The following is a 13,838-nucleotide window of genomic DNA, read 5'->3' as shown; positions in this document are numbered from 1 at the left end:
TTGGGGTGCTCAGGAGCGGACATCCACTGCTTGCCTATAAAGGTTCATGGAGTCAGTCTCACCTCAAAGACAATCCCCCCATGTGGTTGTCCGCAGAGAAACCCAGGGCTACCTCTGTTTTGCATGCAGAAGACCCCAATTTGTGGCCGGAGCAGGCCTTGTGTCTCGTGAAGACCCTGCAACAAAGACATCAGCGCACCACCCGCTGACCTGCATGGCAGCTAGAGGTGCCACAATAACACCAGCTACATTTGATAAACCCTTTTTTGGGGGTGCATGCTCCATGTCAAAGGCTATACACTTATACATACATACATTATAGTCAATGTAACTATGTGTTAATAGGGAATTATGTGTTAGTGTATATTATTCATTTACTACATTATGTAATCATTTAAGCCTCACCATAATCCTATAAGGTAGGTACTATAATTTTAATTTTACATATGTGAAAACCAAAGCGTAAAGAATTTTAGTGACTTGAGTAAAATCCCTAGCCAATCGGTGGCAAGGCCAAGATCTAAATGGTTCCTGTCTGTATCCAAAACTAAGAACTTTAGTGTCCAATGCTGTGTCATGTGCTACGGCCGCAGCTACATCGGGAGGGACAGCAGCGGGCAGCCTGGTCCTCCCTGCTGACAGGGTCTGCTCCCTCTGCTGGGATGAGGGCACACAAGGCCTGGCTTGAGTCTCCCTCTCCCTATTTTTTTTTTTTTTTGCATAGGTAAGCTTTTTGGATGACATGCTCCATGTCAAATGTTATACACTTATACATACACATACTATAAAAAAAATAGAAATTCAATAAAAGTGAAAAAATAAAACAATGTAAATCCTATTCACTCCATGCTACTAAACTGCCTCATTAGAGCTGAAGAAAAATATTCCTCAAGGTAGGGCCTTCTGTCCTCCGAGCCTTCCTCGGGATGGCCTAGCCTTACCCTCCGTGCTTTATGGATGCCTCACGTAACTCACCTTCATCTGACCCTCACAGCAACTGTTAGGGGTGGTGATAATGACACTTAATTCATAGGGCTGCTATGACTTATTCCGAGGACTGTATTAGGTAACATACATAAAGTATCCACTATCATGGCCGGCAAACAGCAGGTGATCAATAAATGTTTGCCATAGCCAAAAATGTTCTTCCTGTTCCAGATGAGGCCGTTCCTGGGTTGTAAAGAACAGTACAAACAAGACGCTCCCTCCTCTGGGGCTGGATTTGCACCTGGGGCCACGGCAGCCACAGCGGCCAAGTCCCAGGGAGCATCAGGAGACGGTTCTTCCCATCCATCCGGGTCTTCCAGGCTGGCCGGCATCTATGGGACATCTCACAACCACAGTATGAGCTCTGCGGTCAGCTGAAACCCTCTGTTCTGCAGTGGGACCTGGCCAGGTCCGTTTCCTCCTGTGCCTAGAACACACCAAGCTGGTGCCCACGTAGCCCTGCCATTACCTGCTTGCATCATCCTGCTCCCACCCATCAAACCAACTCATCCTTACCCTTCGCGAGCTGCTCCTGATCTACCTCCACACCAGCCTATCTTAGGATTTCAGCCCACAGCTACCCCAGCCATCTCCGAGTCACTCTGAGCATTCCTCTTTGTGACACTTGGCCACCATACTCACCTCCACTGCTGTGGATTTTATGTGGGAATGCCCTCTGTCTCAGGAAGTTTCTAAGCCTCTTGAGGACAAGTACAGACCATTTGAACAGTATCGTCTGTCCCTTGGATTCCCCCCTTCCCCTCTCTCCCCAAACTGGTCTGTAAATTTAAAAGAAACACACCTATTATCTAAACAGAGTTGAAATTATATATATATATATATATATTCTTTTTTGCATTATTTTCCATTATAGGTTATTACGAGACATTGAGCACAGTTCCCCATGCTATATAGCAGGTCCTTTGGGATTAAAATATGTGCACACTACTATATAAAAAATAGACAACCAACAATAAATAAATAAAAAACACACCTACTAAGACTTACCATGTATTTCTGTGTTTTAGCCTGGTATAAAACATCCTGATAGTGCCGGGCAAAGTCAGGATCCACATCTTTAATCTTAGCAGTGGGTAACAGCAGGCTATCTAAAGTTCTCAGAGGATCCCCTTCATCAATGGCTTCATTGATGTATCCCACAGCTACAACTCCTAGAAAATGAAGACAAAGAATTCCTTTTAAGTCACAGTACATCATAAGTTTTCTTGAATCACCTATAGCAAAGATTGAGTTAGAAAGGGGGGCTGGGGAGACCACACACACACACAGACTGCAAGAGCTAATAAACAGCTACAGCTGAGGCTTACGTGGGCTTCCTGGTAGCTCAGCAGGTAAAGAATCTGTCTGCAATGCAGGAGACCCCAGTTTGATTCCTAGGTTGGGAAGATTCCCCTAGAGAAGGGATGGGCTACCCACTCCAGTGTTCTTGGGCTTCCCTGGTGGCTCAGATGGAAAAGAATCCGCCTGTAATGTGGGAGACCTGGGTTTGATCCCTGGGTTGAGAAGATCCCCTGGAGCACGGCATGCAACCCACTACAGTCTTCTGGCCTGGAAAATCCCAAGGACAGAGGAGCCTGACAGGCTCCATAGGGTCACAAAGAGTCAGATATGACTGAGCAACTAAGCACAGCACACAAGGTTACATAGTAGGTCAGCGTACAGAAGTCAATTATATCTTTCTACAATTGCAATGTGCAATCTGAAAATGAAATTAAGGAAAAAAATTCCACAATAGATTCCAACTACAAATAGATGACAAATAGAATAAACACTTAGGAATAAATTTAACAGAACAAGGATAAGACATATGTACTGAAAATTATGAAAGACAATTGGAAAAAAAGATGACCAAAATAAAGGGGAAAATTATCCCATGTTCACGGATCAAAAGACTTAATACTACTAAGATGGCAGAGATCTCCAAATTGATCTACAGATTCAATGCAACCCCTATCAAAATTCCTGTTACATGTAATGCGTACGTCAACAATAAATATCTGTAACTAATATACTTTGTACATCAACTATAATTCAATAAAAAATAATTAAACCTGTTATGCTTCCAAGGACACCATCAAAGAAAGTGAATAATCTACAGAATAGGAGTAAATACAAGTTCTGTATCTGATAAGAAACCTTAGGTACCTGATACACAAGAATATCAAATATATAAAGAATTTTTATAACGCGACAATAAAAAAGAAAACCCAATTTAAAACAGGTAAAGGACTTGATCAGATATTTCTTTAAATATACAAATGGCAAATAAGCACACGAAAGGATGCTCAGTATCACCAGTGATTAGGAAAATGCAAATGCAAATCACAACAAAATACCACTTTATAACCACTAGGATGGCTATACTGACAAAGGCAAACAATAACAAGCGTTCTGAGGACGGGATGAGACTGGTGGTGGAAATGGAGAATGGCAGTCACCTCGGTAAACAGGCAGCTCTTTCACATATTAAACATACAGCTTCCATACGATCCAGTAGTCCCACTGCTGGGTGCAACTCAAGGGAACTGAAACCTCACAGCCACACAAAAGCTGACACATGAATGTTCACAGAAGCAGCATTTACAAGAGCTAAAAAGTAGAAACAACCCAGATACCCATCAACTGATACCTGGATCAACAAAATGCGTACCCATAGAATAGAATATTACTTGACCTAGAAAGTAATATGAAGTATAATGATACAACACAGATGGACCTGAAACCTTATGCTAAAAGAAAGCAGCCAGACACAAAAGGCCCCATATTCCATGATTCTCTTTTTATGAAATACCTAGAATAGGAAAATCCATAGAAACAAAGTAATTGGCCATTGCCAGGGGATGGCAGGCTAAGGAAAAGGGAGTGACTGCGAATGGGTACAAAGTTTCTTTCTGGGGTGATGAAAATGTTTTGAATTTAGATACTAGTGATGGTTGCACAATTTTTTAAATATATAAAACCACCATAAAAACACAATAAAATGGGGGGAATCTTATGGTATATGAATTATATCCCAATAAAGATGTTGTAAAAACAGGAGACAATGTTGGCCCATGGAATTTGTTAGTTCAGTATCAACACAGTTTCTCTAAATTTGAATAAAAAGAGAAAGGAAGTACTATGAAAAATAAAACAGGAGATAACTTGACATACACGTAGCAGCTCATTTCTAGCGTAAGCCTCACTTAGATAATAATGCCAAGTACTGCTGCTTGATGGAATCAGAGAATACCAGGGCTAGAAGAATTTACTGTAAACATGTACAGAAAAGAAAACAGAATTGCAAAGAGATTTGGATATGAATTCTATTATTTGGTTTACTCTAATCCACCACTTTGTAAAGAACACTGAAGAGACAGTTCAAAACCAAACAATTCCCTATAGTGTTAGCAGGGTGACTTTCAAGGTTAATATAGTCCAGTTCTGTCCAATGAATGTTCTGTGATGATGAAAATGTTCTGGGCCATCCAGTATGGTAGCCATTAGCCACATGTAGCTAATGAGCACTTAAAGTGTGGCTAGTATAACTGAAGAAATAAATTTAAAATTTTATTTACTGTTAATTAGTTAAAATAACCACATGTAGCTGGCAAGTGTAGGTAGGTTCCATAGAAATTACCAAAGTCATGCATGTTTGGGGAAATTTTTAAGGTTCAAGTATGGCTAATTAACATCACAAATTCTCTAATACTATCTGGGAAAATAACATCTGGAACCCTTTGGATGTACCAAAGGATGAATAAGCATACCTACCAATTTAAACTTCTACTATCTCTACTATACACAGGATCTTAGGACAGAGACTGTAATGTCCAGGAACAAAAAGCACAGAAGCCATGTCATGCAGTTGGAAAAGTATTTGAAAGTTTAGCAGAAAGGACCTATTTGGAGGCCGCTTCTCAACACTACATTATTCTTAAAAATAAACTATAAATCAGTCATTATAGTGTATGTATGCATAGGTATATTATTCATGAATATACATACACACAAGTACACATGGACATGTACATACCTTCACATACTAACAGGGGGCTCCTGCTTCCCAGGTGAGTGCTCATGGACAAGAATTACTAAAGAAACTAAACATTAACAAGCAGTAAGCTTAGAAAATAAACATACTTAAAGTCAAACATTATCTCATTCTGTCAGTTATTTTTCATCAAAAACAGTCAGAAGCCACTCTATTAAGTATGATATGCTATGAAACAGAATATATCCTTTTAATTTTTAAGAAGCATCTTCATCTTGAGATTCAAATTAAGGTAAATTGTTTAGCTAAGTATCTCCTGAATAAAAGACCCCATAAAGACCATTGTTAAGAATGAAAAAAATCTATAGGAGGAAAGGGACTTTCTAAAATACCTAGAAATTATTCTAGATTATGATACTCCAGTATGTTGGAAGAAGCAGCAAAAATACTTCTCTAATGTGCAAGTTAGGTTATCTCAAAACACTGGAAGAACTTGGGAAAGTCCAAGTACTAGCCACATACAAGGTATTATAACTTCACCCCTATTTATAAACTGGAGAGCATGGAACACTTATGTCATTCTCTCAACATCCTCTTGGGTCTACTGTTCTAAATATTTTTAAACATCCCACTCAAGAATGATCTTTACAGAGCTACGTCTCAGAAAGAGAATGATGTATGTACCTAACGGCCAATCACCTGGGAATGAGTGCCGTCCAGCTGACTTGATTGAAATCACCTGCTCAAGCTTTTGGTGTGTTTATAGGAAAACAAGCTGCTGATGTCATAGTCAGTGACCTCACAGGGGCTGAAAAACCTTCCCAGAAGTCCCCTGGGCACATCTGCATCACGTCCTCTATTCATACATAAAGAGAAAATCCCATTTGGGCAAAGATCGTTGAGCCTTAACTCATGGCCCACTTAATTGAATCATCATATGATACTATAACATTCTAGTCCAACAAGAGGGTGGGCATTTCCTTAAAGATGTCAGTATCTGAGACACTACTGTCTCAGTGAGATAACTGACAAAGAATGGTACCTACCAAATTTAAAAAGCAAAAATTTACAGGAAGAAAACCTTGTCTAAACTCTCTGGTCAAACTAATGATCCACTAAGGTTCAACTGGGAAAATTAAACTTTCCATTAAGACATCAGCAGAGCATCCAAATCGGAGGAAATGCATTTACCAGCTTCTCCACTCAGTTCAGCTTTCACATTTCCCATCAGCAGCACACCTCATCCACACCATAATTTAGACACGGGATTAGACCCTGGAGTGTGTGGCAGGAGTGAGGTGGGAGAGCAATGCACTTTCAAGATGTCCATGAGAAGTTCTCAGCTCTTTCAGATGATTTAATTTCTATATTATGCAATTCAGGCTTGGCAACGGTATATTTAATTTAGTTTTTAAAGCAACCACCTAAACAGATGATGTCCAACTCAATACTTCAAAGCGTGCTAAGTCATGTCTAACTCTTTGCAACCCCATGGACCTCATAGCCCATCAGACTCCCATGTCCATGGGACTCTCCAGGCAAGAACACTGGAGGGGGTTGCCATTTCCTTCTCCCAATACTTCAAGAACTTTAAGTAAAAATACTCCATTTTGACAAAACGACAAACCAAAATAGAGAGAAGTTAAATCTTTTATATTAAGTCCCCTAGAAAGGAAATATTAGTTTCTAGATGGTTAAACTAAGATCATGGCATCTGGTGCCATCACTTCATGGGAAATAGATGGGGAAACACTGGCTAACTTTATTTTTCTGGGCTCCAAAATCACTGTGGATGGTGACTGCACCCATGAAATCAAAAGACGCTTGCTCCTTGGAAGGAAAGTTATGACCAATCTAGACAGCATATTAAAAAGCAGAGACATTACTTTGCCAACAAAGGTCCATCTAGTCAAGGCTATGGTTTTTCCAGTGGTCATGTATGGATGTGAAAGTTGGACTGTGAAGAAGGCTGAGCGCCAGAGAATTGATGCTTTTGAACTGTGGTGTTGGAGAAGACTTGAGAATCCCTTGGACTGCAAGGAGATCCAACCAGTCCATCCTAAAGGAGATCAGTCCTGGGTGTTCATTGGAGGGACTGATGTTGAAGCTGAAACTCCAATACTTTGACCACCTGATGCGAAGAACTGACTTGTTTGAAAAGACCCTGATGCTGGGAAAGATTGAGGGCAGGAGGAGAAGGGGACGATGAGGATGAGATGGTTGGATGGCATCACCGACTCAATGGACATGGGTTTGGGTGGACTCCGGGAGTTGGTGATGGACAGGGAGGCCTGGCATGCTGCCGGTTCATGGGGTCGCAAAGAGTCGGACACAACTGAGTGACTGAACTGAACTGAGATGGCTAAAAGAAATGTGATAATTGCTGTATGATACGTCTCATGGAGAATAACTTAATAGTACAGCTACTTAGATAAATGCCACACAAATCTAAAGAAATTTTGCTTAAAAGTATTCATCTAGGACTTCCCTGCTAGTGCAGTGGATAAGAATCCATCTGAAAATGCAGGGGACACAGGTTTGATCCCTGGTCCAGGAAGATTCTACATGTGGCGAGCAAGTAAACTGAATGCCCCAGCTACCAAGCCCAGGCACCTAGAATCTGTGCTCCGCAACAAGAGAAGCTTTCGCAATGAGAAACCCGGGCACCACAAGGAAGAGAGCCCCCGCTCGCCGCAACTAGAGAAAGCCTGCATGCAGCAACAAAGACCCAGTGCAACCAAAAAATATAAATAAACCAAAAAAGTATCCACCTACAAGGAAATCACTGGCGGTCCAGAGTCAGGACTCCAAGCTTTCATTGCTGAGGGCACGGGTTAAATCCTAGATTGAAGAACTAAGATCCCCCAAGCTGTGTGGTATGCCCCGCCCCGCCACCCGCCCAATTTACCTACAAAAGACCACTTTCTTTCAAAGTTATATACATGTTACGGTTTTTCTTTTCCTGGTAAAAGCAAAGGCTCTATCTGACAATCTGGGACAAAAAGTGGCAGGTCCCTCCTCCCCCTTGTCAGTGTCAAGAATGAGAATAAAACTATCTTCATTCAGCACTGAGAATTGATACATCTTCACCTGTATTAGCAGGACATACAGACAAACATACATACATACAAGCATACATACATACATACATACATGCAAACTTGGATTGCGCATATGGTCACAAAGAATAGGGAAAATGTTAGAAAACAACAATGCAACATAATTTTGTGCTTTGCCAACATTTGAGTGGCCTTAGCCAAAGCACCCAAACCATGGCTGCACTCTGTAAGTGTGAAGCCAAGGGGCCAAGGAGGAAGGCAGGAGGCTGGGCGCCTGAGCTTTGCAATAGGACACACACCAGTGTCATGCCCCACACCCCGAGCCCCCACTGATGATGCTGAGCATCTGCTTAAATTACTGCTTTCCTCACAACTAACATCTGGCAAGAACCACTAGCTCCCCAGCCAACAGGCCAGAAAAGATCCAAGTGGGTAGAGAGTCAGCTATCTGATGGCAGGGATCCCCAAATGCAGAGAGGCAGCAGAAAGTCCTGCAGTCACAAAAAGGGAAACAGATCTGTAGACAACTCTTGAAAAGGAAAAAATGAAAAAAAGTTCAGCAATCAGTCTAACAGTGGCATCTACGGTACGCCACGTCCAGGCAGCACCCTCGGACCCTGCTTTCTACGAGAGGTCTAGAGTGAGAAGTTGTTTAGCCAAAAAGTAAACCTGGCCTTGATATTGGGCACAGGGCTCACAGAAAGTCATAAAGAAAGTGAAGAAGACTCTGCGAATGCAATGAACAAAGTCAAATGTTTTATCTCCAGTGACTGTAGTATAACAAAATGAGATACTGTATTAGAAGGCCAGATCTAAGAGCTTAACCAAAACAAACTAGAACAAAACATTGTAAACTTTGGTTATGTTTATAAAGAGTAAGCATAGAGCTTAAGCATTTTTATCTTTTTTATACAAATATTGGCTTTATTTCCCATGTTGTAAGTCCATCCGTAAGCCTATCTTATACCCAATAGTTTGTACTCCCACTGGCCGCTCCCACCTTCCCTCTCCCCACTGGTAACCACCAGTTTGTTCCACGAGAGATCTGTGACTCTGCTTCTTTTTTGTCACATTCAGTAGTTGTATTATTTAGATTCCGCATATTAGTGATCTCATACAGTATTTGCCTTTCTCTGTATGACGTTTCAGTTAGCATAATGCTCTTCTAGTCCATCCATATTGTTGCAAATGGCAAAATTTTATTCTTTTTTATGGCTGAATAGTATTGCATCACACAGACACAGACACACACACGCACACACACTACATCACACACACGCACACACACTACATCTTCATGCATTCATCTGTTGTAAAACCTTACGAAAATAAACTAGGACAAAACATTCTGAGAGCTCCTAAGTTCTAGAAACACAGCAAATCACCATGATTTGAGATCATAAACAATAGTTAGACTGTGTTGTAATTTCTTCTTAGAGCAGGAATATGTGTCATGCTGCTGCTGCTTCTAAGTTGCTTCAGTCGTGTCCGACTGTGCGACTCCATAGACGGCAGCCCACCAGGCTCCCCCGTCCCTGGGATTCTCCAGGCAAGAACACTGGAGTGGGTTGCCATTGCCTTCTCCAAATATGTGTCATATTTCAGAATAATACACAAATGAAAGGTCAAAATAAAGTTGAGTGCTTAGAAAAACTGAGTTCTTTAGTCATTTTTCAAGTGTGCATGTGCTTAGTCACTCAGTCATGTCCAACTCTTTGGGACCCTTTGGACTGTAGCCCACCAGGTTCCTCTTTCCTTGTGGTTTTCCAGGCAAGAATACTGGAGTGGGCTGCCATTTCCTTCCTCAGGGGATTTTCCTGAGCCAGGGATCAAACCTGCGGCTTTTCTGCGTTGCAGGCAGATTCTTTACCTGCTGAGCCATCAGGGAAGCTCAAGTACCAGGAAATTTTAAAAAGTTAGGACTTGTATTCATGTATTTTATTCTATTCTTTTATGTCTATGTTTGCTTTGTAATGTTTATAACACATTGGGATAGTAGCACAGAAATAACATTTATATATAAATACATACATACCTGTAAGAAGAATGTTTACTCATAGGGCTCCATGAGCAAAAGATTGGCAGCCCTGATCTAGAGATCTGTGCTGTCCAGCTACCTCATTCTCCCACCATAACTAGGGAAGGAAACTCTTCCATACTTACGGTCATTCTCTTCTTGAATTTCGATATTAACCATATCGATACAATTCTGAATTTCATTCCAGCTTAAGGTATCTTGCTCTTGGGATAAGGCTTCCAGTTTAATGGCGAGAAGAGCATTTGCATAACTGTAGGAGAGAAAACAAGCATAGCGCCTATCAGAGACATTCATTCTTCGCTCATGTTACGCGTCTTAAATTTGGCAGACATCTTAAGTTTGACACACGTGGCCCAATGTGATGTTAGGAAGTTAGACAAAGAGTAGAAAGGCAAGTAAAAGTGTCTTGCGCAGCTCTGTCAACATACACCAAGCTCACTTAGACTAATAATGTTGTTTCTGTCCTTCAAATACTTCTAGGCACAAATGTTTTTTTAATAAAAAGTCCCTCAAATTCCAATCTTGCATTTATCTCAAGCAAAGAAACCTCAACCTCCTTAACTTTGTGAAGTTACTAGTTTTTTTTAGTAACTATTTTTCCTTTCCTTTGTATGTCTTGGTTCTGCTCAGACTCCAGATGACTATTATGATGTAAAATTCAGAATTACCATGGCTTCTAATCTTTCCATCAAAGGTCCTTTTTTTCTTTTCTCTTTCCTTCACCAAATCCAAGCCTTGAGAGCCCCCCCACCTTTCTTTTTTTTTTTTTTTACTGTAACCCTAACATAGCTGGGTTACCTTGTAGCCTAATACATACACCCAACGACAAATCAAATAAAATGCAACTGCAGTTCCAGAAACCTTGGTGAAGATTATGCGACTTCACTGCCTGTTTTCTTGATGAGGTGGTGCGTGAGTTGAACTAGAATGTCCTGGAATTCCTCTTCACCTGTCCATTCCTCAGGCTTCACACAGCTACTACCTCGCTCCTGTGTCTGCTCCCTGTCATCTCACTCTTACACCTCAATCGGACCCCTTACCCTCCTCCTCACCTTCTGGAGAACAGAACTTGGTCGATGCGCTGATTATTTTTCTTGTCTTGAGAAATTTTGAGGAAAAAGATAATCTGATACTTCATCTTGACATGTTACTAAGAGACTTTGGTTTCTTAGTAATCAATTTTCCCATTTGAAATTATAGAAACAAAGTTACAACCATAAGCTAACATGAGTAAGTTATTCCAGGCCAAAGTTTAGAAACCCAATAGTTTAATTTGCTTGTGCATCTTTATACCAGAGAAGTGAAGATCAATCCTCTACATATATACTGATTCACTTTGCAATTTGACTTCTGAATAGAACCAACAGATTTACAGCAGAGGTTCAAAGAAGTAACACTGCATTGAATCTATAACTGTTTTCTCATTGTGACAGGTTTTCTCAAAGTTCTGCACACTCCAGGGTGACACTGAGATGTCTTCCATTGTGTGTAGCTTGAAAGAGAAAAATATCATTCAGAATAGGAAGTGGGGGGGAGGACTCATTTTCTGTGTCTGAACAAGGCATTACCAAACACAGGCTTGAAAGTGTCTCAAGGTCCTGTGTGAGATTCTCACCTTATCAAGAGTTATAAACCTAAGAAAATACTTTTCTACATTTGCGTGCATGCTAAGTCACTTCAGTCATGTTTGACTCTTTGCGACCCTATGGACTGTAGCCCACCAGGCTCCTCTGTCCCATTTCCTTTTCCAGGGGATCTTTCCAATCCAGGGATTGATCTGGATCTCTTTCATTGCTAATGCTGCTGCTGCTAAGTTGCTTCAGTCGTGTCCAACTCTGTGCGACCCCATAGATGGCAGCCCGCCAGGCTCCCCCATCCCTGGGATTCTCCAGGCAAGAACACTGGAGTGGGTTTCCATTTCCTTCTCCAATGCATGAAAGTGAAAAGTGAAAGTGAAGTCGCTCAGTCGTGTCCAACTCCTAACGACCCCACGGACTGCAGCCTACCAGGCTCCTCTGTCCATGGGATTCTCCAGGCAAGAGTACTGCAATGGGTTGCTATTTCCTTTTCCAGGGGATCTTTCCAATTCAGGGATTGATCTGGGTCTCTTTCATTGCAGGCAGATTATCATCTGAGCCACCAGGGAACCACTTATGAGTAGCAACGTATAATAAATAACACTGACCACGATGACAATGGATAAACGGCAACTTGCACTCACTAGTATCCATTATAGATGGGAGCCATTCTATAAGAAAGTGCAAAATCCTTTCAGGCATTTCATATATCTGACATCTAAATGATGACCCAGTGGGAACAAAATGGAAAAGCTTAAGGATGAACAGAAGGAAAAAAATAAAATCCACACTCACCCACCATTTCCTTGTAAATGAACAAATACTAGTAAAAGGGAAAAATACGATGAATAACACAGCAGAGCTCCACAGGCGTTCCATATGAGTATTAGTCTCCAGCACGAAAGATATCAACTTGTTGTAGTTGATATAGACCCAACAGGCCTATGTCTTTTCCTTCCCCACCTTTCTGAGAGTTCCCTTTGGGGTCTGCTATGGTTAGGCTAGTAAGATTACCTTTCTAACACACTTGGGGAGCTTTGAAGAAGACTAAAATGTCAGCTTCATTCAGCAGATGCTTATGAAGTACAAACTGTGTACAAAACCTGTGGCAGGCACTATCGGGAGACCGGAAGGGACAAGATGCAGCCGCTATGTCGGGGAGCTTTCAGCCCATTGCGCTAAGTCGCTTCATTTGTGTCTGACTCTATGCGATCCCATGGACTGTAGCCCACCAGGCTCCTCGGTCCATGGAGTTTTCCAGGCAAGAAGACTTGCGCCACCTGGGAAGCCTTTCAGCTCATATTAAGATGAAAAAGAAGCTCAAATAGGGTATAACAGCAGAGCATGGGAAAAGTCATAAAATTAGAGGTTGTACATAAGAGTGGAAGTAACAGAGTTCCAAGGAAGGAGAAGCAGACAGAAACCCTCAGCGATGGAGCAGCTGGCCTGGGACAGGCTCACAGAGGCTCTGCAAATGCAGAGCAGGTGCTTCTGTTGGGTGTGTGTTTCTGTGCTTTACAGATGAAGAGAAAGGGGCTTGGCTAGGAAGAGTCACATAGATTATGTTTGGCTCCAAGGCTATGTTCCTTTAACCACATCATGTTAGTTCTCAGAAGAGGTGATGTTAGCTGGGGTGGGAGAAGCATGGGACTAGTTCACAGAAGCATCATCTCTGGCACGGATAGCTTGGGAGCTCCAGAGCTGTGCTAGGTGGAGATGGGTGACAGGCATTGTGTTCCTAGTGGTGAGACAAGTATGCTTATGAGCAGATAAGCCAGAAAGAACAGTGTGTGTCTGGATCCAGCTTGGCTGAAGCACAAAATAGAAGGACTAGGGCTAGAGCTAAGAGCAGAACACCACGTTGAGGGTAATTCAGATGAGAACAGAGGACAGTCGTAGGGAGGCGCATGATAAACGTAAGTACATTTTAGAATAATTAATCTGGGAACACTGTATGCCCAGAGCCAATGCCAACCCTGTATCACTCTTGTGAGAATTGGGCAAAAGAATCTTTCTGGGAAACAGAGTCCCAAGGGCAGAAGTCATGGTAAATGGGTAGTGACCTTGTAAGAATTCACAGCCAGGTGGCCCTGCCCAGCACCCGTGTACTATGAAGAAGCTCTAAGACCATAAGGGAGAGCTATCAGATCAGATCAGATCAGTTGCTTAGTCGTGTCCGACTC

The 13,838-nt window shown here is 41.8% G+C and overlaps 1 protein-coding gene across 2 annotated transcripts in view; it reads right to left on the bottom strand.

Moving 5' to 3' along the window:
• Nucleotides 1-13,838, bottom strand: part of IQGAP2 (IQ motif containing GTPase activating protein 2) — a 309,664-nt gene that overhangs the window by 89,267 nt on the left and 206,559 nt on the right. For both annotated transcript variants that reach the window (XM_019968069.2, XM_019968070.2), the window contains 2 exons: nucleotides 10,204-10,328; nucleotides 1,996-2,159 (listed from right to left, as the gene is read on the bottom strand). In XM_019968069.2, coding sequence (XP_019823628.1) covers nucleotides 1,996-2,159; nucleotides 10,204-10,328 — 289 coding nt within the window. The remainder of the gene's footprint in view (nucleotides 1-1,995; nucleotides 2,160-10,203; nucleotides 10,329-13,838) is intronic.

This window comes from Bos indicus, chromosome 10 (assembly GCF_029378745.1).
Source record: "Bos indicus isolate NIAB-ARS_2022 breed Sahiwal x Tharparkar chromosome 10, NIAB-ARS_B.indTharparkar_mat_pri_1.0, whole genome shotgun sequence".
NCBI lineage: Eukaryota > Metazoa > Chordata > Mammalia > Artiodactyla > Bovidae > Bos > Bos indicus.
Note: the sequence above shows the minus strand (reverse complement) of the source record. Positions and strands in the feature narration are given on the sequence as shown.